The 23,776-nt window shown below is 37.9% G+C and overlaps 1 protein-coding gene across 1 annotated transcript in view; it reads left to right on the top strand.

The window, feature by feature from the left end:
• HEPACAM2 (HEPACAM family member 2) overlaps positions 1 to 1,708 on the top strand; it is a 29,418-nt gene extending 27,710 nt beyond the window's left edge. Inside the window, exon 9 of the mRNA XM_016218797.2 lies at positions 1,595 to 1,708. Within this exon, the coding sequence (XP_016074283.2) occupies positions 1,595 to 1,708 (114 nt within the window). The remainder of the gene's footprint in view (positions 1 to 1,594) is intronic.
• Positions 1,709 to 23,776: the final 22,068 nt, after the last annotated feature.

Here is a 23,776-nt window from a genome sequence, read left to right as displayed (position 1 = left end):
GCAAGAACTTGAGGAAGAAATGAGTGTTTTCATTATGCATCGGAAGCCCCACTTATTTCCATCATAAGTAGAATAACGTAATTTGGAGCTATGCGCATCTTGAGAGCTGAAATCTCCTAAGGAATTAGCCTAGGCTCTTCACTGGGCCCGGTGCTTTGGGGAGAAGTGAAAAATCAATACCAGAAGGAGGAGAACAGGACATATGTAGGAGAAGAAGCTAGAATGGCAATTATGTGTGAAGACTAGCAGCAAAATGCAATGGCTTGCAGAAGAAAGGGAGAAATACTAATAAAACCAAGAAGTGAACATTGAAGTTAAGAAGGGAAATAAATTCAACTACTAATTTTTGAGTTTTGAAAAAATCAGAATCGTCTCCTACCTGGTTGTGGTGCGTGTACAGATGGAACACTCCTCCTCTCTCTAGTTGCTCTACATTTCACTGTCCCAGTAGCACCTCTTCCAGAAGCTGGACAGAAAGCAATGGCATGAAATCAACAAATTTCTTACATGCTAACAGCTCTAATATTAGGTTAGGTAAGTTAGTTATTATTTACAGACTGCTTTTTATCATAACCCCTGAATGCCTCCATACCAAAGAAAATCAAGAGTTGATCTCAAGTATAAACTGTAAACCAAAATCTCTTTGACACACAAAAGTAGAACAAATCATATATTCTTTGGCTGCCCGTGATAGTTTTAGCAAGTGGAATGGAAACAGGCAGTCTCCAGAAAAACACAAAGCTAAGATGTTCCAGTATAGCCTAGCAAGCCAAACTGGGATGAGATAAGAACTTTCAGATGATTTATCAAGGGCAAAGAGTCCTCTAAATGGAGCCACATAAAGGGCAGAAAGTGATCAGAAACAGGATGAATAGAAGGAGTTTGGGATAGGGAGGGGAACCAGGCTTTAGCTAAATAATCGGTAGGCAGTGTTTACAAAATTTAATATAAAGTCATTAAATACAAAGAATAGGAGTTAATAAAACATGAATCCCAGTTTCAATAAAATACATGTTGGTTTTTAACCAGACAGAAATACACTACTATACTTTCCACATTCATCCAAGCCTTTAGTTTTTAGAGCCCATTACCACATTCAAACGTAAACATCTCCCTCTGTGTGTTCTATGTTGCTTGGCACTGTCTTTTTACTAACTTGCAATGTGATGAGGGCTTTTATCTTCTTTTCAACCACCCTTGCAAACAAAATTGGCAAAGGGTGCAAAAAAGTCATCGAGATGTAATATGAAAGATAATAATATGTGCTCTCTGATTCTAAGCTGTCCTGATATCTTCTCTTTTGCCATTTTTCTTCCTATAATATTTCCTTTACAGTACTGCCAGCTTTTGTTCTTAAATGAAGAAAAAAATGATAGCTTTGCCAAGCTATCCCTCTTCTGACCCGACAGCTGTGCTGCTACACTAAATACCATAGGTTACGTGCAGGGAACTGTAGCAAGGAGGAAATGAGCATTGTAGGGAAGATGAACGGCTCTAATTCTCATCACTACCTTCAGTTGTTTGCAACTGTGCAGCATAGTGGAAATACTATTTACTAGTCTGCTAATTATTTTTAATGTGCTACATTTTCTAGATGCCCAGTAGGTCTGTTCCAGCCTCTGATGGTGTATCAGGGCAAGACTTGCACAATACAATTTATGAAGTTATTCAGCACATCCCTGCCCAACAGCAAGACCACCTAGAGTAAGTATGAACCTGCCTTTGGCGATGCTACGTTGGTAGGGCTTGGCATTCAGCTCCGGCTTTCCCCAGAATTTAAGTCTCAGAAGAAAAATGCTAAAATGGAAAATTATAGCTTCTGTACATAGTTCCCCATCTGAAAATAATCTTAAGAAACAAAACAAGTAAACATACAAGTATCTCCCGGGGCCGTGCACTTGGGCCAGTGGAGGAAATGAGGAGCTCTGGAATCCAGCATTTCCCCCAATGAATCCACATCTGGGTATGAAAGTGACCTTCAGGCCAGGGCTCAAACCACCATGGTTATCTTGATGATTTTCCAGTGGCTATGGTGGTTTTAAGGCCAATGATCTCTCACTATAAACAGGACCAGGAAGACAACAACAACAGCAAAATAATCTACAAAATGTGCTCAACACTGTCACTACCCAAATGCCCAACCTCTCACAGACTCAAAGCAGTCTACTCCCAAGTGAACAGAACCAGAGAGAGGACTGGCCTCCCACTGAGAGGACAGAACCTTAGCTGAGGCCAATGCCAGGAAACTGCTTACCCTGTTAACCTCAGGACTAGCACTGAGGAGCCCCCAACCTTCCCAGCCTCAGAGAAGCTAAACTTACCGCCTTTTGAAATAATGAAATGAACTTCCCCTTTTTTGTGGGCTTTAGCTGCTTACAGGCATAACTGCCACAAATCATCTTCCATCATTTCTTTATTTGTCATTTATTGACTTTGAAAAGAACATCAATAACCACACAGGAACTTCCCCTCTGGCAAAAGAAACAGTTCTACTGAAGTAATTCATGCACACCTCTGGGTAAATACCAAAAATAACAGCCAGCAGCAGATGAATGCATGGGAAATCACCACGCAGGGAGGAGACCCAGCCTTGGGAGCTATGTGGTCATTTAAGGGCTAAATAAGTGGTAAGAGCAACCTCCGAGAGGCCCACAGTGCATTCCTTCTTGCCCCAGGAAGCATGGAGAAAAGGGAGTCCGGTAAATTAAGAGAAGACCCTGATGGAGCTAGGAACTTCTGTTTTAAAAAGAAAGTTGTTTTAAAGCATATTTTTAATCTAGTAAAACGCAAGAGTGGAATATTATTCCATGACAATTTAAAAAAAAACAACTCTCTAAAATGATACCTAACCCTCTTTACTTTCTGGAATAGAAAATTAAGGAATAGTTTTCTTTGTTTAATATAAAGAATAGAAAGAATTTTGAGAGTATGTCTGCTTCCTAATTTTAAAATTGTATCCAATTAAAAAATGTATCCTATTTAAATTCACTTGTTTTTCTACATGTCCTTTAACCTACATATCTATTTTTCCAATTAGAATGCAAACAAACCAGATGAAAACTTGAATTTAACTTTTAAGGCTCCCCATAATGAAATAAATGCTCATTTAAACTGTGGAATATGGCAATTTTAGATCACAAAATGATGAGGTGGTTTTGCATGTGAAAAAAAAATATATCTCCAAATTAAAAAAAAAAATTAAAAAATCACCCTCTGAAATGAGAATGCTTTCAGACATGAGCAAGACATGAGCAATATCTTCACAACTTTTGGGAAATATAAACTGTATTTCAAAAATAAAATTTGAAGGATGAAAGTAAAGCAGAAATGCTCTTTTTCAAGCACATAAAGGACTATTCAAAACTGCTGTTGAGGACATGCTTCTTCCGGGGACAGTGGACCCAAGAGCACCAGCCCACACCCCCAGCCCTAGTGCCCCCCATCCCCGTGGCCTCTCTCTTCTCACCGACCTCTTCCCCTGGAGCCCTTGTTTCCCTTTGTGTGTCTTTGTCTCCCAGTGACTCTCTTCCTTTACCTCCATCCTCTGATGTTGTCAGTCTCTGATTCTGCCCTACTCTTTTTCTCTTTCTCTGTAAGACTCTCTCCCTTCTCTCTAATATCTATTTAAAATTTTCCCTCTGTCTCTCTTCCAAACCCATCCTAACGGGCAGCCAGCACTTTTCACAGTGCTATTTTCCTTGAATACAGGTTTAGGTGACCTATTCTAAGTTTTAAAAACAAACGAGTAGAATATTTTCTTTTTATTCCATCAGAAACTGTTTTGCACTTATTTTATTTACAGTCAATCCACAAACATTTCCAGGACATTAACTATGTGTCAGGGATAGAGATTAAATGAGACTCAGTCTTTTAAGGATTTCATACTTTAGTGGGTTCCTATTTGCTTATTTTAACTAAAGACTAGTGGTCCTTAGTAGAATAAATATTCCTCAGTAGAATAAACGTGGCCTAAACATACAGAGCCCATTTTTCTCTCCTGATTGCCTGTGGTTTTATGCTCTAGGTCCAATTAAATTCAAAGATCAATTTCATGAATAATGCAGTATTGCATGTGGTTAGTGAATCTCCCCAGCCCCCTTTCGCAAGGTGAATGTGCTAGTTCTGGTAAAGGGTCCTAACTCACTGCTTTCTTTTACCTCTATCTGACAGTTGCTTCTGAGATAGCAACAACAGCCAAAAAGTTATTTTCTTTGGCTCTTCTAGCAGTGTTTTCATAACTACATGTGTCTATTACCTAATTGGACTGGTGTTTAACAAATTGGTAAGTTGACCTATGTTCATATTCTGATACTCAGCCTAATTATTTGTTCATTGAACTTATGGCTGCATTTATTTAAATGCTGTCTGTTGACATCATTAATTGCCCTTAGCACGGTTTGTTTTGACCCCAAGATTGGCTGTTAGGATCTTAAAAAACAGGACATTCAAGTGGGAAAACCTTTAGTTTCAAAAGGAAATTATCTATAGAATTTAGTGATTGCTTACTCTTTTCACTTTTTAGCTTATAAGTGTAATTTTCTTGAACTAAGTCAAAACACTCATGTTATTTGCAGCTATGGGAAGGAATGAAAGGATATAAGGCTCATCTATCTTGAGAATTGGAAATCTATAGAATATGTCACATATTTTAACATCTCTTTGCCAGGTGAGCACTGGTGGGCAAGCAGTACACTGGAGTGAAACAATGAAGGAACATTTTGAGGAAAAACAGTGGGAATGTATATTCATCCGGAATCAGTGAAGAAATCAAGCCCAATACAGCTTGATCCCTTTAAACGCAGGCTAGAGACATTTATAAAAATTGGACTGCTGGTTTCCCAGCACACACAGAATGCATTCTGCTATAGAGGAGCATGGCTGGGCAATGTCCTTGGTGGACAGTTTTATCATGCTGACCGGCAGAAAGAAAAGGCTGCGACTTTCCAATTTGTCTTTTTGTATCAAGTTGCTCTAAAAAGCTCAATTAGTTCTAACCTATACTTTCACTTTCAACAACATTGACACTATCATATCTAACCTACAAATAAAGTTGAAACTTTATATTTGGAAAAATTTCAGCAGGCTTTGTTTCATTAAATTCTCACTACCGTTGAGATGGCTGTTATATTTCATTCCCAAATTTCCTTCCTGCTATTTGTAACACAGAATAATGATGGTTGTCACAAAAGCAAGACGGTGCCTTCTCCTAGGTTGTCAATCACCAATAGTGTTTTTGAAAAGACATAAAATGCTGAAAGAAATGACTCATTAAAGTCTTTTAATTTCTGTTCAAGAAAAGATGGATTCTGAATAAATTATTCTGTTTTTTTGTGGGTTTTTTTGCTTTTATATGGTCTTGATTCTTTGTCTTATAGAGTAAAAATTTTGCATAAAAGTTAAATTGTAGAATTAGGTTTCTTTTCCTTATTTCTGAATGTGTAATTAAATGTAGATTATAGAGAACTACTAAAATAAGAATCTTGCTCTCTCGCTGCTATCTTTTTTCAGACTTGAAATTTTTACTGTATTGAATTGCTGATTCTGGGGAAGGTCTCCTTCCTTGTATGTTGCAGTATTTTAAAAAATCAGTTAGAAGTCAAATGACAGAATTAGATAACACTATTTCACAAACCCCAGATGAAATAAGTGATTCAGGTAGCAATCATCATGAGGCAAGACTGCTAGATCAAAGATACCAGATAAAACTACTGGATAACCAAAGGTCAAGTTGCAGAGACTGTGAGAGGAAGGTGGTCTGAGGCCTAGGGAGAAGCAGGTATACAAAGTGGCAATAGTCAGCAGTTAGGGCACAGTGAGGTCCAGGGAATGGGGACAGAACAGTCATCTGAGTCTTATTGGCTGCAAACACTCTGACCTGGTAATGCCACCCTTTAGAATTTTCTCCTAGCCGTATAAAGGTAGAAACAACCTAAATATCCAACCATAGGGGATTTAAAAATGGCATTAATGACACTATATCCATACAATGGTTCATACTGCAATTATTGAAAAAGAAAATATACGACTATATTTAAACTGACTTTAAAACTATGTCTCACGGCCTTATTTTATCCAGAAGAAATAAGTCAAAAGAATAGCATTTCTTGTTTAGAGTATTTCAAGTGAACTACTATATTTACACTGTACCTCCCATATTTCCATAGAAGCACATGGTAAAAAGAAAATTAAGACTAAGTTCCACAACTGCCCTTATATATTTTTCTGCTGAAAAAGTCTATCAGTTCTACCACAAATCTTTTCTTTTCCAATTAGTAAAATATATTTTATCTGATTAGAAAAGGAATTCATGCTCATTGTAAACAATGTATAGAGAGTTAAAAATGCAGAAGGCTAGCCATAAGACAATTCAAAAGACCAGTAGAGGGTAGATCTTAAATGCTCTCATGACCAAAAAATTGTAATTATGTGAGGTAATGGATGTGCTAACTAACCTTATTGTGGTAAATACTTTACAATATATAAATATACCAAATATTTATACCTTAACCTTACACAGTGTTATATGTCAGTTATATTTCAAATAATATCACTTGTAATCTCACCTCTTAGAAATAATCTGTTAGCATTTTCCTAGATTAGTTAGGCATATTTATTCATATTCATTCCAGTTCCAGGAAGGATTTGTGGTAACTCATATAAATGCATACTATAACAAGATAAAATACACGCAAATATATTAAGTTGACAAAGAAAACAGGATGACGGAACAATGAGAGTTTCCAAAGGCAAGGTGAAAGTGGAAATGATGCTAATAAGCAGGATGGTGAATTCCCCTCCACCTCTGAGTGTGGTTTTATACCGCTGAGATCACGGAGCGCGTACAGGTGCATGTGAAAGCTGAATGCCATGGGTCGTTATCAGAGCCAGAGAAAGGTTGCGATTCTGCTGCAGGGCTAGAAGAGGGCAGGTCAGCTTCCCCAGGCCCCCGCTACCCAGGCCCGTCCGCCTCCCCCCCCTTTCTCAACCCTGAACCCTCCCCTCTCTCTCCCTGCCCGAGGCCCTCTCCTCTCTCCCTTGGAGGGCAGGCACCGGCTACAAAGAGCTGTGCTTTCTTCTCCCCGTTCCCCTTCCTAGACCCAACCCTGGGACACTTTAAACCTCAGACGGTCACATGACGCACAAATCAAAATCTTATAAAGTTTGCACCAAGATAGCTGTTTTTATTAGTTTTTGGTTTGGGTTTTGGTTTTGGCTACTTTTGTGTATCCCTCCAGAGTGTCTTACCACAAGCCAAAGGAAATTCAAACACATATTCTTATTTTTTTCAAACTCACTTTCAATCGCTTGTAATTCCTCTCATTTCTGTATCTCTCTCTCACACACAAAAATACACAGACTCTCTTAGCGCATGGTTCCACTCGGCAGCGAGGAACTGCTCAAGGGGAAAATGTGAAAGGATCTAGAATCCAATTAACTTTGCTGTCATTGGGGTGTGACACCGAATGACTCACTGCTTTTTTAGTAAATGGGGATGAAAATCTCATAAATTAATCAAGGTTTCTAAGGGAAGGGATGAACCAAACCCAGATGTTCACCCTAATTAACAAATTAATCTTTAAAATCCAGCCTCAAGTTCTTTCCTTATTACTAAACATAATCTTAGCTATTGTTAAAGTTTTTAACTTTATATTACTGCTTCTAACTTGGAATAGAATTATATTCCCAGTGAGTATTATTTTTAAATAGTATATCCTACTGATAGACTTTTTAAGTAAAAAAAAGTACTTATGAATAAAACCGTTTTCCTTGTTTATCTGACATTTGTGCATGTCTGTTAGTAAGACAATTTCAGTGAAACTGCACATGCACACTCAGAGAAGGTCCATGTGATCCCTCAGTTCCGCAAGATCATGTACCTTATAAAGTTTCATTAAAATAATAAAATTAAGTAATAAAGTACATGGCATGTAGGTAGCTATTTTACTATATATTATTAAAGATTTAGTTTTAAAGTTTTTATTTTCTGCTTCTATATTGCTATGTATCCCTGTGAATTCCCATGTCATTCTTATATACTCCTCTAAAGTTCATGGTCAGATATACACGGTGGGACAAAAGTAGATTTACAGTTGTTTGTATGGAAAATAATACAATAATAAATAGTAATACAAAAATAAATTCTGTTTAGCATACTCACAACTGTAAACCTACTTTTGCCCCACCCTGTATATGATTGTGTATGTTTTAGTTGAAAACAAACATTTCTTTCTCATAAGCAGACATGGAAATCAGACATGGCACGTGGATTTAACACTGTTACTCTCCTTCCTTCTGTCTCCCAGACACACTGCTTATTGCGATTACCACGTTAACCTTATAAACACTTTCATGCCCTTATTTCCTTGGATCTTCCTAAGAACGTTGTGGGCTAGAAGCCTGCATGCCCACTTTACAGATGAAAAAAACAAAGACTCAGGAAGTTCAAAAGACTTTCCTAAAGTCACTGAACCAGTAAGTGGCAGAGCTGATCTTAAACAGCACCTCTGGCTCCAAGTCCAGGGTCAATTCCAATGCTTCCACCAAAATTCCAATAGTGTTCCCTTGGCCACACTACAAGTTCTTTCCTAAGGAATTACTGACAAGAGGAATGGGATTACCTTGATTGATAAATACTCAGAATTTACTCCCCTGGAGAGAGAGATAAAGCCCCAGAAGCACCTAGTTGAGTGGAGGAAGGGTGGATATCTAACAAAACTGGAAGTTTTTATGGAAAAAAGGAACTTGGACATGATACAAGATAACTTGAATGAAAGCAAATAAAGAGGGAAATACCTACTTCAGGAAATTAAAGAGAAGTCAAGGAAGGTTAAGAGGCAGTAGTTAAGGGAGTAAGAGAACTCGGAAAGAAATGTTTAGGATGCTGTATGTAGGTTTAATATGATTTTGAATCCACTTGTTCATGACTTAAGTGAAGTTGTTTTAATCTACTTGTTCATGACAAAGACAAATTTAAAAGTTGCTTTTAAATAAGTATGAAGTCCTGCCATCATTCTACATCTGTTGTGGTTGATAAGCAGCCAGCAGCCCAGCGGCTGAGGGGCCACACTGGGGGCTTATTGACAAGAATGTGTAGTGAAGCAACTATGGCAAAGGCATATTTAGACTATAAATACTAAGAGTTTGTGAGGACTATTTGAGTTTGGGTTTAGAGGAAGTGGCTGTTCCCTAACCTAAAAACTCTCTGAAGACCTTTGGGGCTTTGGCTCCTGTCTTGGGGAGACACTCCATAGACAGTGGTGCTAACCACTCAGTGGTCCCTCGATAAAGATTAGCCCACCTACCAACACACTGGCATCTTTGTTCCCTAGCAACGTGCTCTAGCAACAGGGGACTTTTACTTTTGCACTGGCAACTAGAAATCAGCACTTAGTTCGTCACTGACTCTTAAGGTGCCGCCTCTTATAAAAAGGTGCACATCATATTAAATTTGGGCTTTATTCCTTCCCTGCCCCTTGCCTGGAACAATAGTGTGACTGATCTGACATTTGTTTGGAGTTATTTCTTTATTTGACTTATTAAGAGATAGTATCCTGTATGCTATTGGCTTATTATAATTCCCACAGCCAACCTGTTCTAAATAAATTGCTGGCAAAGATACAATCAGTGTCTGAGCATAACTTTTGCTGCCTCCTCAAGACAAAAACAAAGGATAACTGGGCACAGCAAAAACAGGCAGAGAGAGAGAGAAATTTAACAGGAATTTTATTGTTATGTGTCTATCAATATCTAAGAAAGAGGTGGTCCCATCTATTCTGGTTCCTGATGAGGGAGGTTCCTGTGCTTACAATGACCACCACTCAATACCACATTTTCTCAGACCAGTTCTATTTCAATGAAATTTTATTAGTCTACTTAGCATATACTTAATATATGATTAAATTAAACTTAATTTTTATCTTTATGATATTTTTATATTAAGAAATTTACCAACAGGGAGTCCTGATTCTTGGTGTGTAACCTTCAATAGTAGAGACTGACCTGCAGAGCAATCATAATTGGATGCTACTAGACAAATAGATTTGCTTGATTCTATATCCATCAAACAACCTCTGGCTTTGATTTAGTTTCCCATCATCTCCCCACTGTTCTAATACATGCACTTAAAATGCATTCACTTCATGCATTCTGCTTTCAAAAATGTCCCAATTTAAACAATAAATTACATCTTGACCATACATGGAAAGCTCTGATCTGCCTGCTTGTCCTTCTGGAAAATTCCACTTTATTCTTCAAAGCTATTAAAATCAATATCACCTCCTCTATGCAGCCACCCCAGTAATGCCCAAGATTCCTACACAGTGCCATAGTGCTGCCCACAAAACTCTGTTGGAGCCCTGATCATTGACTACTTTCTCTTATAAGACAATGGATGAAATAATTTTAAATACATGAAATAACATTTAGTTACTAGGTTATAAACAGAAATAATATTAGCAAAACATTAGTGTGTATTTCGCAATATACATGCAAAACCAAACACTGTTGTTAGTGCCAGTCCTGACTGTCTAGTCTGTAATATGAGAGAAAAACACCGAAGCTCTTTAATTTCTTTAGATTCTACGGCCTATGATTTTATTAATTTACTAAAAATATCTGTATCTTCTTTGCAGGCAGATATTTTAAGGTCCAAAACTTTTAACCAAGCTGCTGCCTTTGCTTAAATAACTGAACCAGGAATTAGACACAAAAGGGTGTTTTTTTCTCATTTGAGAACTCAGCATGCCACCTCATTGTAGCCTTATCATGTTTATGCAGCACTACTTAGTGTAAGCACCAATAAGTAATTACACACAGTGTCGTGTTGTGCCAGTAAAATGTTCACACTTTTTCCAGTCAGTATTTTTGAATTTTTTTCTTTTCTAAATTATCTGCTTAAAGGAAGGGAACAAGAAATTCCTAGATAATACAGATAATGCAGGAGACAATGTGGATGACCTCAGGTATAACAATGACTTTTTAGATATAGAACAACAAAAGCAGGATCCACGAGAAATATTAATAAATAAGTTGGACTTCATTAAAATTGAAAACATTTGCTCTGAGGAAAACAATATCAAGAGAATAAAACCAACCTGGCTGGTGTGGCTCAGCGGTTGAGCATCGACCCATGAACCAGGAGATCACGGTTTAATTCCCGGGCAGGGCACATGCCCGGGTTGCGGGCTTGATCCCAGTAAGGGGCATGCAGGAGGCAGCCGATCAATGACTCTCTCTCATCACTGATGTTTCCATCTCTCTCTCCCTCTCCTTTCCTCTCTCTGAAATAAAAGAAAACATATTTTAAAAAAGAGAGAGAGAGAATAAGACCAGCCACAGACTGAGAGAAAGCATTTGCAAAAGACACATCTGATAAAGGACTGTTATCCAAAATATATAAAGAACTCTTAAAACTCAACAAGAAAACAAACAACGTGATTATAAAATGGACCAAAGACATTAACAAACACCTCACTAAAGAAGATATATAAGTGGAGAACAAGCATATAAAAAGATGCTCCACAACAAATATCATCAGGGAAATGCAAATTAAAACAACGAGATACACACCTAGTAGAATGGACAAAATCCAGAACGTGGACAGCACCAAATGCTGGAGAGTAAGTGGAACAACAGGAATTCTCATTTATTGCAGGTGGGCATGCAAAATGGTACAGCCACTTTGGAAGGCAGTCTGGCAGTCAGTTTCTTATAAAACTAAACACATTATTGCACTTTTTTGTGCAAAATACGCCCTTGACCCTCAGAATAACTACATAAGTCATTGTCCGCCATACCTTACAGATGAAGAAACTGAGGTGAAGAGAAGTTAGGTCACCCCTCCAATGTCACCAATTAATAAATGTCTATATCGCTCTCACCTCCCTCCTGGCCCAACCTGGCAAAGACTGCTTTCTGAAATTATATGGGAGGCCTCAAGAAGCCATGTATTTACTTACAACGTCCCCAGCTAACGCCTCTGAGCTCGCTGGAGTCAAATGGCTGTAGAATATCAACTATTGAACTGTTCAGTGCCCTGGTGGGTTCCACTTTACAGATGGAAACTAGACCAAAAGGCAAATCAACAAACTAAAATGAAAAGGAATATGTCTCCCAATATGTATATAACATATACTAATATATACATATAAATATATTTATTTCTACATAGAATTCTATATACATATATGTGTGTATATACATATATATGTACACACACACATATATATGTATATACACACACATATATATGCATACACACAGACATATATATTCAGGCAATGTTTCCATTGCAGTGAGGCAGACGGCAAACTTCTTTATCTTGCAGAGAGAAAAAGATAAGGTGGTGCTCTTGACATTCCTATAATTGGGTCCCCAGAATTTTAACTCATATCTCAGATACCAAGCTATTCCCAGAATGTTGTCATGAGACCTTTATTTATATAGAAACAAAAAGGCCCAGATGAAGTAAGGGTGTGTGTGTGTGTGTGTGTGTTTAATGTCTCTGAAAGGACTTTCAAGCCATGGGTACTTGTTTAAACTAGTGTTAACTAGTTGCTATGGTTAGACTCAATTCATATGTCCTCTGCATTGAATGCTTTTTTACTCTGAGTGGCAAGTAGTAAGGGTTAGCATTTTGGAAATATGTTTAAAAAGACACTAAAGTGAATGCTTCTCATGGCTGCTCCCCCCTTCCTATATCTCCCAACCATAAATTGGGAGTGATAAAAACATTTTCTACTGTCATTGCTAAAGGACATTACAGAGGGAAAGCTAGCTCCCAGATTTTCATTTCAAGCTAAGTCAAAGCAAGCAGTATTTAATGCAGGTTTCATCAGCACCCGCAGGGGCTATTTGGTTTTATAAGGAAAGCAGGTACCCTGCGAGCCTGTTTACTGCTGTCACTGGCCTATGAAACCTGGAAGTGTTGGGCAAGAAGTCATAGAAATCGCAAGAATAGCTAAGCAACTACCCCTGACATTGTAAACAGTGGACAGTGGGGGCATGCAAAACTGTCTCTACCAGGACACATCAATTTGGCATTTATATATTTTGTTTATTTTGTTTAAAACATAACTCTCACACTGAAAATTTAGAAAGTCATCAAACAACTTAGCAAACTAAATATGTCACATAAATTCATATCCAGAGTATTATAGTGCTCATCTCTGTGATCAGATCATGAGAGAGCACTTTACCATTCTGACTCATGACTATGTTTCCTTCTTAAAAACAAAACAGAACAAGTTATTGAAGCAGAGTGAAAGGTTCTGCATAAGACAATTGGTTTGGAAGAACAATTTGCAAATGACGTGAAGTGTATTCCAAGCCTAGAGGACAAGATAAATGCAAATAGGCTTGCATTGTCGCAGAGTCTCCTGTGTGACTGACAATTAGGACTAAAAGTATAAAATTATAATGTGCAACTAAGGTGATTTACAGATCATGTTAAGAACAGAAGGGATTATTTTTCTAGAATTGCTTATAGCTTGTCTGCTATAGAAGCAGGTGGCTGAGATGTTGGTTCAAAATCCCTTCTGATTTAGGAGTCTGGTTCCATTTCTTCATCCTTTAGTGCCACCTATGGTTCCAAATTAGGAAGTGTCAGTTTAAAATAAAATACTAGATACAGAGAACAGTATCCTGGTTTTAAATATTAGCATATTTATCGCTCAATTATATTTTGCCTTTGGGGTTTGACTAAATAAATGGAGTATCATTCTAGAGGGCATTTGACAATATGCATTGAGATTTTAAAATGTTTAGACTCTTTAACCCGGTAATCTGTGTTTAGGAAATGAAGAAAAGGAAAGGCACATGTATAAGAATATTTATTACAGTATTATTTAAAAGAGCTTAATGTTTAAATGATTTCGGCACATATATTGGGATGGAATATGATGCATCCAATTAAAAATATGCCAGAAAAAGAAAATTACCTTTAGTCCATTTCTATAATGTTTCTCTTTATAGAAGGATTTTAGGTCTCTTATAAACTGTCAAAACCCTAAAGAGACATATAACTGTATTCTGTGCAATAGCACATCAAAATAATATAATTCATAACCCACAAAACTAAGCAGCTATGAGCCTAGAACATAGAATGTATTAATATGCTAGAAGAGATTATTGTCTTTTGCATACATACCAGTGAAGACAAATGAGATAAAGTTCCTGCTTTTCAGAATAAAATAAGCATAAGTCACTAGATGGAAGTTCCATCCTTCTAAAATAAAACACACACTGCCCTTGGGCTTCTATCCTGGTCTAATTATCATAAAGGGGCCCAATCTCTTCACCTCTGCTTTGGGACCTACCCCTTGTTACCTAATCAAGAATGTGCGCCATCCACTATCCCTTTTCTTCTCTTTTGTACATTCAACCTTTCCGTTCAATGTGTTCCACCAGCTTAAAACTATACTCAAGTGTCTATTACCTAAAATAATAATAATAAATAATCCCTCACTCAAACCCTTGTCTACCACCTCCTCACTTCTGGCAAACTGTAGTCCTATCCCTAGCTCTCACTTCACAGTCAACTTATAAATTTTTATGTTATCACAATTTCCACATCTCCTGCTCAATCTTAAACTCATTCTAGTCTAGTATATGCCCCCATCACGCCATTAAAGTAGCTCTCTGTAAAATCCACATTACTAAATTCATGGATTGTTTCAGCATTCAGTGCAGTGTCTCAGCAGCAGGCAACACCGTTGACCCACGCCTCCTTCCTGAAACACTCACTCCTCTCGCTTGGCCCCCCTTCTCTAGCCACACCCCTGTTTCTTTTCCTGCTCCCCTTCACCATTAAATATCATAGCTTGGTCTGTGGCCCTCTTCTCACTCCCTCATCTCTTCCTAGGCAATTTCTTAGTAGCTATGATTTCAATTACCACCTATACACAAATGATTCACAAACCCTAGCTTCTAGCCCAGTGCTTTCCCCTGAGCTCCAGGAACCTGTCCAGATAGATAGAGATTTCTTCACTTCTTAGAGGTCTCTAATGTGTGTCAATCTCTATTTGACTGAAACTTAACTCATGGTTTTTCCTTCTAAATTTACTCTTTTAGTCCCCTCTTTCAGTTCTCTAACTGGCCCCATCACCAATCTAGTCACGCAAGCTAAAATTCTAACATTCTTGATGCTTCTCTCGGTTTCACTATGCACATTTCAACCGCCTCCAAGCTCTGTTGCTTCTAACTCCGACCTCCTAACTCCATCTTCTTCTCTCCATCCCTACCACTGTATTCATTCAAGTCACTATTATCTCTTGCCTGTCTTACAGTAATAGTCTTTGAAGGTTTAATAGTCTTTATAGTTTTATTTCTTTTTTCCCATTCTGTATACCATTTATTTACTCTTTTGTCTAAATACACTAGCTAGGACTTCCATGCAGTGTTGAGTAGGAGTGATGAGAGGGGATATCATTGCCTTGTTTTGTTTTTTTTCTTAAATGAGAAAAATGAAAAAAATTTTTTTTGAAAATTTTAATTCATACATTTCAATGGCCAGAACAACCAATTATATGGCATTTTTAACACGTGAGCAAATGGCAAGATAAGAAAACAAATTACGAATGATTAAAAGTAGTAATTGAGTGGCTTCAACAAATGTCATTAAGTTTAAGCTTACTCCCTGTTTGTACCTATTTTTCAATATAACATTAAGAAAGACTCATGCCCACCTGACCGGGCATTTCTCAGCGGTTGAGCATCCACCTAGGATCCAGGAGACAGCAGTTCGACTCCCAGTCAGGGCACATGCCCGGGTTGCGGGCTCGATCCCCAGTTGGGGGCGTGCAGGAGGCAGCGGATCAATGACTCTCATCATTGATGTTTCTCTCTCTCTCTCCCTCTCCCTTCCTCTCTCTGAAATCAATAAAGATATATTTTTTAAAAAAGACTCATGTCCTTAAAGATATTGCTACTGATAGTTACAAAAGCATTATGTATCATTTGATAAATCTATCTTTTGTGCTAAAATTGTTGAGTCTATATTTTGTTGTTAGTTGAATGGCGGGTGACAAAATGAACCAAAAATATAAGAAATCACACAATCAAGATTTGTCAGACCTTGCCCCATGTTACTGCCTCACTGCATTTCACAAAAGCTGCTTCCTTCTCCTGTTCCACTTCTCACATGTACGGATGAGACTGCCACATCTCAATTGGTGACATATCTAGTGGTGAACAAATATTTTTAAAAGGAATTTCTTCCTCTTTCAGGGGAAGTGCATCTTATTTGAAAGTCTCTTTATTCCTTTATTGTTAACACTTTTTTTGTCCTATTCAAAAAATCTTTGTCTGCCTTCATATTCCCCTAGAATTTTTTTCTTTAAACTTTGTTTTGGTTTTGAATACTTATACTTTTGATAGATGATGCTGAATTTCTTTCAAAATTATTCTCATGTACATCTCTACCTACAGTTTATGAGTTAGCTTGTTTCTTCCATGCCTTCCTCAACACCAGGTGTTATTAAAAATTTCATTTTGGCAACATGATATGATAAAATGATATTTATAGTGTTTTGCTTTAAGACATTTGGTTATGAATGAGGTTGAAATTATTATGTTTATTGATTATTTTTTTCTTATAAATCCTCTTCATATCCCTTGCTTATATTTGTAAATTGAGCTCCTGAGTTTTCCTTACTGGTTTGTACAGATCCTTTATATTTAGCATTATTTAGGAACACTGATCATGTGCATGAGCACCAAACAGCACTTGCCCTCCAGGCCATCTTCTCTGGAATAGCTCTTGCTCACGTGCATCAGAAGACATGAACAAGGATGTTCAGAACTGATTTATGCCAAATATTCATTAGAAGCATGGATAAGTCAGATGTGACAAATCCACACAATGGAATATTAAATAGCAATGAAAAAAATTAACTACAATTACATCAACTTGGACAGATCTCAGAAACAATGCTGAGTGCCTGAATACAAGCCAGTTCCAATAAACAAAACTAAGCAAAATATGGCTGAGAGAATGAGGAACCCTAAACCTATTTGTATACTCATGAGAAAGATGCCATTTAAAGTTGGAAATTGAAAGTGTAAAGATAAGAAGGGAACTAAGTCCCTGAGAGTGAAAAGTATAGACTTCAGAAGATTATCTCTTTCTTTTATTGGGGGTTGAGAGTGTTGTTACACAGTTATTAGCTGTATTATCCTTTTAAAATTTTTTTAGTAGGAAGTATAAGGACAAAAATCTTTCACTGAATAATTTGAATAAGATGTTCAGTCACCCCCCAATGCTTTAGTGTGTATTTTAACAAATAAGGAAATTCTAACCACAACAGAAGAAAACATAACCATCAAAATCAGAAAGTTAACCCTGATGTTTGCTAACAGATGTTAATGTTGATCTAAGCCTCACACTTCATTCTAGCTTCACCACTTGTCTCAATAATGTCTTTTATAGCAAAAAGACCCAGTTTGGAATCACATATTGCCTTCAGTTTCCTCCAGTCTGGAATAATTCCTCAGTCTTTCTGTGATATTCATGACCTCAGCACTTTTTAAGTTTACAGACCAGTTATTTTGTAGAATGTCTCTCAATTTAGGTTTGTCTAATGTTTCAAGATTCTTAGATTTAAGCTATGCTTCTTGGCAGGAACATATCACAGAAGTGATGTTGTGTTCTCATTGCATCCTACCATGTGGAACATAATTCTTATTTGTCCCATATTGATGTTCACCCTGATGACTTGAAAATATCACTGAAAGCAGCAGGAAGCCTATCTCTTTCTCCCTCTCCCTTCCTCTCTCTGAAATCAATAAAGATATATTTAAATTTAAAAATCACTGTAAAGGCATACTGGCCAGGCTTATCCACTGTAGTGTTAGTGTCAGTAATAAGTATTTTGTCACTAATAAGTATTTTGTAGGGAGGTAATTTTGAAAGTTCTAAATATGCTATTTCTCACTGACCTCATTTATTCATTTATTTGTCTATATCTGTATGGACCTATGGTTTTCTATTTCATTCAGTGGATTAAAATCTGTTACTACATTATTTATTTTGATGCTCAAATTGTCCTAGATTTGGCTACTTCAGTTGGCTTTTGAGAACTTCTAATATGTCCGTCTTTCTTTGTGCCTTTCTTTGCTTTCTGCACAAACAATGTCCCAAGTTTATCCTATACTTTTCCTGTCCCATCCCTGGAATCAGATGTTTTTCCAAGGTTCCCTGGTTCTTTATAGGAAAACAAAGCAAAACTAAACTAACAACAGCATTTAGAAGCCAAGATCTGGGTGCTAGCTATGTTCATTGCTGTTGAGGTATCTCCCCTCCCCTCTCAATTGAACAATCCAAGACAATACATTCACAGCTGTATTTATTTCTATATCTAAATATTTTGAAAACCTTGAGGTCATAATGATATCTCCAATTGTAGTACCATATCACAAGTTACTCTCTTTCAGTATTTGTAACTCACTTCTTCAATAAAGAAATCAGTTTTTATCTTTTTTTATATCTTTATTAATTTCAGAGAGAGGAAGGGAGAGAGAGAGAGAAAGAAACATCAATGATGAGAGAGTCATTGATCTATTGCCTCCTGCACACTCCCGACTGGGGATTGAGCCCACAACCTGGGCATGTGCCCTGACCAGGAATCGAACCGCAATCTCCTGGATGCTAAGTTGATGCTCAACCACTGAGCCAGGCCCGGCTGGGCTGAGCTTTTATCTTTTTAATATAATTTCTTATTTGATCAGTTCTTCTATGTAATCAATCTCCCGCCTCAATGCTGCAGTTCCCTGTGGAATACAGATGTCCTCTCCCCCCACTCAGCTCTGAAGCCCTTAATTATCCTCTCAGCGTGACTAAATTTTGTATAGGCTTCTTCCCAATCATGGGCACCTGACTAAAGGCCTCCCTTTTCTTTAGAAAATGGGTAATTGCAAATTCTTTCTCTGTCCCTTTAAAATATACGTAAATATTCTCCCAGCCTGTTGCCAGTTTTAAACCCAGGATTGTCTTCCTCAAGCACCAGGGAACCATGTCTTTGAAATGTGAACACCAAAAAAGAGATAGGACCCCTGTCTCCCAGTCTCAGTGGGAAGGTGAAAGCCTAACTTAGATGTGTGTCAACAGCAAACCCAGATGGCCTAATCACAGAGAAAATTATTTGCAAACTCAGGAGTTACTCAATGTTCTCCACACATCCCATTGACCACCCCACCCCCTGGTAGTTCAGTATTTTTCCATTAGCTCATCCCAGGGCTTAAAGGCCTCCCCACTTTTTGCTTCAGTACAATTGAGTTCAGCCTCTCTCCCCACTATTGCCATAGTCTTGAGTAAAGTCTTCCTTGCCCCTTTAAATTTATGCAGTGAAATTTTTGTACTGACACCCTTCATTTCAGACTACTCTCCCAGAGGAACACCTTCCTCTTCTGCCTAGGCTCTGATATCCCATACCAGGCCAGCCCTCCATCTAGGTGCCTCGCTCATGGTGCTTGAGCTCTGACACCCCATACTGGGCTGCCCCCTTACACGTACACCCTCCTCACCTTCCTCAGGCTCCGATTCCCCAAGCTAGGTCACCCCTGCAGGTGGATACTATTTTCACACTGTCCAGCTTCTGACTCCGGACCTGAGATCACCCCTCTGAAGGGCCACCATCCTGGGCCCTGATATACCATTCTGGGCCACCCATACCCCCCCTCCCTTCCACCAGACACCTACCTTTTTCTGCCCATATAATGGTTTTGGGACTGAATTGTTTGAAAATGGAAGAAAAGGAAAGAGAAGGTAAGAGGAAGAGGAAGAGTCCATTTATTTTATTCCTGATGTTTTTGCTCTGATTGTACATTAGAACTGCTTAGGGAGTTTTTAAAAATTACTGATGCTTGCCCGGCTGGTGTGGCTCAGTGGTTAGAGAGCTGGTCCCCAGACTAAAGGGTCACAGGTTTGATCCGGGTCAAAGGCATGTACCTGGGTTGCAGGTTCAATTCCTAGCCCTACTGAGGTACGTGCAGGAGGCAACCATTGAATGTATCACTCTCATATCAATGTTTCTCTCTCTCTCTCTCTCTCTCTCTCTAAAAATCAATGGAAAGAATATTCCCCAGTGAGGAATAAATAAATAAATAAATACTGTTTGATTCTTTTCCTAGAGATAGATATTTGTCCAATAGAGGTCCTGTGCATGTGCTTCTTTGAAAACCCCCAGATGATGTTAAGTGGGGTCTGGGTTGAGATCCACTGCTTATTAGGGACAAATAGGAGTGGAATGTAGGAGTGCAGGTGAGTTTGAAGATCTGAAGAATGGAGCATGTGAGAAAGCTCGTCTGATGGCTTCAACTTTGTCCTTTGGGTCAAAAGCAATGTCATCAGGTGAGAGCAATGGTGGTCAAAACTGTTAGGGGGTGGGAAGAAGGGAATTATGAATAAGCTTATTCAAAGAGGGAGACAAGCTTAATAAATGTAGATTAATGGGCAGTGTACATTGCTTATTCGAAGTTATAAGCTTCAGGACCTAGTAAAATTTCTAAGTATTACAATTTATATATTTTTTAAAGTATATATAGAAAAAAATGAAAGAAATTAAACAATGAAAAATAGATGTTGTGTTTGGATACTATGATATTCTTCCCCCTTCTTTGTGTATTCTGTATACCTTAAGTTTGAAAATGAACTCTTATTATATCCATAATAGAAAAAAATAATGTTTTACTTTTCAAAACATAATGAAATAAATGGTGATTCAGCACACAGAAGAGTTTAGGGACACTATATTAGTTTGCTAGGGTCAACTAGTACCCCAGACTGGGTGGCTTAAAGATCAGAAAATTATTTCCTTACAATTCTAGAGGCCAAAAGTATGAGATCAAGGCATGGCAGGGCTGTTTGTTCAGAGGCCTTTCTCCTTAGCTTATAGATGAGATATTCCCCCTGTGTCCTCACCTGGTATTTCTGTGTGTATCTGTGTCCTAATCTCCTCTTCTTACAAGGACACCAATCATATTGGATTAGGGTCCACCCTAATGAGCTCACTTTACCTTTTTAAAGACCGGGTCTCCAAATACAGTCACATGCTGAGGTCCTGAGATTAGGACTTCAACATATGAGTTTTGAGGGACACAATTCAGCCCATAAGAGGTTCTTAGATCACACTGAGACTTGAATTTTCTCTTGATATTTCCTTTTTCTTTTTTCTGCAGTTTCCCCCTACCCCCTTCCCTCACCCCTACTGGTTTCTTACGACTGAAAATTCTGTTTGGTGAAAAGTCTCTAAGCAATTGTTCCAATTTACTGATAATTTTTGCTCTGTCAGTTTTTCAGTATTTAACATTCTTCCAAATCCATAAAAAAAATACGTTCTCAAGCAAAAGTGAAACTGCCTGCAGTCCTATTTCCTCTTTCCGAGCCAGCCCTGCAGCTCTCACACACCCTCCGGGAGAGGCACAGCATCGCATCGCAGGGCATCAAAAGATCGGTAAACATCACTCCTTAAGGTCTTAACTTTTTTTAAAAGACCCTCAGAATTATATGTCACCTAGCCTTCAGAAGAAGAGTAAGAAAACAACTGTTTCAAGTTTTTGATATAACAAGTGAAAGTTTTCAGGAAAATCCTGGTAAGTTGCTGAATCAAACTTTATTTTTATACTTATAAGGGGACAGCTATTTTTTTAAACTTCAGTTGTACTTTTTATATAAGAACATCTGTTTGTACTTGTAAAAAATACTAGAATTAAAAATATGAATGGACAAAATGCATATCAATATATTTCACTGAGGCTCTCTCTCTCAGTGTATTTCCGGGAAGAGAGTGTTCCTGGTTGAGTAGACAGTAGGAAAGGTGATTAGAGAAACAATGTTAAAAAGTTCAGGAATTTAAGCATAAAAGATTATAAAGGAACTAAGGGTCATGTGAAATTATGCAAAATTCTGTCTTCAGTAACCTAAGTGTTCTTAAAAGTTTCACATTTCATCAAAGGTACCCGGCAGAGGCTATTTTTCTATGTGTTTCCTTCAAAGCCATCTCATACAGTAAACTGGTTAAAAACTAAAATGAAAAGAACTTCAGGAAATGAAACTTAACTTGTTTGTGGTGGTTTCATTTCATCAGATCCTTAGAGAAAGGTATGAGCAGTCCTTCTGGGCGAGAGCCAGGATTCCAGAAATGCCTTTCTCCTACTATCAACTCTAAGAATCCTGCAAAGCATGGATATCTGGAGCGCTCCTGAGGAACCCCCTGAGATGAGGGTGGGTGGGAACCAGCAGCGCCCCTAAGAGCTCTGCTAAATTGGTACTTCTTGTGCAATATCTAAAGAGAGAAAATTAGAGCAATAACTCGAGAATGACATCCTGGTGCTCCTTTGCCAATAATTAATGTTACTCTAACAAGAAGATTTATGTTCATCATTGTTTCAAAACAGGAGACTGAAGGCCTCTGGGAAGCCAAGAATTATGTCAAGTCATTCTCAAAATTTGTCAATACCAGTCATTGTTGGAGCTAAGTAATTTTTATTTTTACTTAGCTCCAACAATATATATGCAGATTCTCTTAAAGTTGGTAAAGTACAAACTGCTTTAAAAGCATTATTAAATATAATAGGTTCAAATCCTTATGTCACAACTGTTACCATGTAGGAGGGAATAATTTTAACATTATTATCAGCCCCAGGCTATTATTGAGGAGTTTAGTATATTATATTGAGACAAGATATTGTCAATTTTTCCTTTTAACAGAAAGAAAGCTCCAGATTTGGTGGAATAAATGTCAGTAACTTATTAGAGAAGAGTATTTCTATCTCCCTGGTATCTATTGGCAGAATACGAACAAAAGGAAGTAAGAGAATGCTGTCACCTATTAGGTGGCACAAAGCCCTCGTAGCATCCCCTACACTAGACATAGCACACAATGAGCCACTAGCTGTGCAGAGGCCAAAGAGCTATAATAAAAAGGGATGGACTGCAATGGAAATCTCCTGAAGTGTTGTTTCATTTCTAGAATGTTATGCCCTATTTGAATGTTGTAATCACTGGCTAAACTAAAATAGAAAATCTGGACTCTGTCCTTGAAATCTTTCGATTAGTCAGAGAGGGGGTGGATGGTTAACTTACTGAAAGAGGACTCTGGCTAAGGGAAGGTACTGCATCATGAGACCTGAACAGAGTGAGCCTGCGGGAAGCGGCAAGCCCCTCACCAGGATCAGCTGCCCAAGCAGCAGATGAAAACAGCAGATGGAGGGAAGCTCTGACACCCAGGTCCTGGGGTAGAAAGGGGCCTCCTCTGGGGAAAACCCCGTGTGAGTAATGGCCTTATTTACAGACCTAGCAGAAAACTGATACAGGGTGTTATGAAACTAGGGTACCTAGAAGGACTGCAGGAGAAAAATGTTTATTAATTTTCGTTTCCTTTTGATAAAACTTCCTTTTCATTCTTTGTTACCAGATAACTGAAGTTAGAGTTAGTTCTGGCCTAACAGGTAGTACGGAAGAGATTTCTCCAGATTTCTGTCTGGAATTGAAGCCAAATGAAATAATTGTCCTAGTCCTTTGACCCACAGTCATTGCTAACTCAAGGCTTTTCAAAAATTCATTATTTTTAACTACTCTAAGAAAGTATGTTATTCGTCCAACAAATTTTTGTTAAGGAGCTACTATGTGCTAGGCACTATAAAATAGTTAACAAAATGCACAAAAGCTCTTGTTCTCATGAAGAGCACAGAATAATGGATAGGACAGAAAATAAAGAGGTAAAAATATATGTAATATTTTACTGTGATGAGTCCCGAGTAGATTTTTTTTTTAAGCCAATAG

Source organism: Miniopterus natalensis, chromosome 10 (assembly GCF_054644295.1).
Source record: "Miniopterus natalensis isolate mMinNat1 chromosome 10, mMinNat1.hap1, whole genome shotgun sequence".
In the NCBI taxonomy this organism is placed as follows: domain Eukaryota; kingdom Metazoa; phylum Chordata; class Mammalia; order Chiroptera; family Miniopteridae; genus Miniopterus; species Miniopterus natalensis.
Note: the sequence above shows the minus strand (reverse complement) of the source record. Positions and strands in the feature narration are given on the sequence as shown.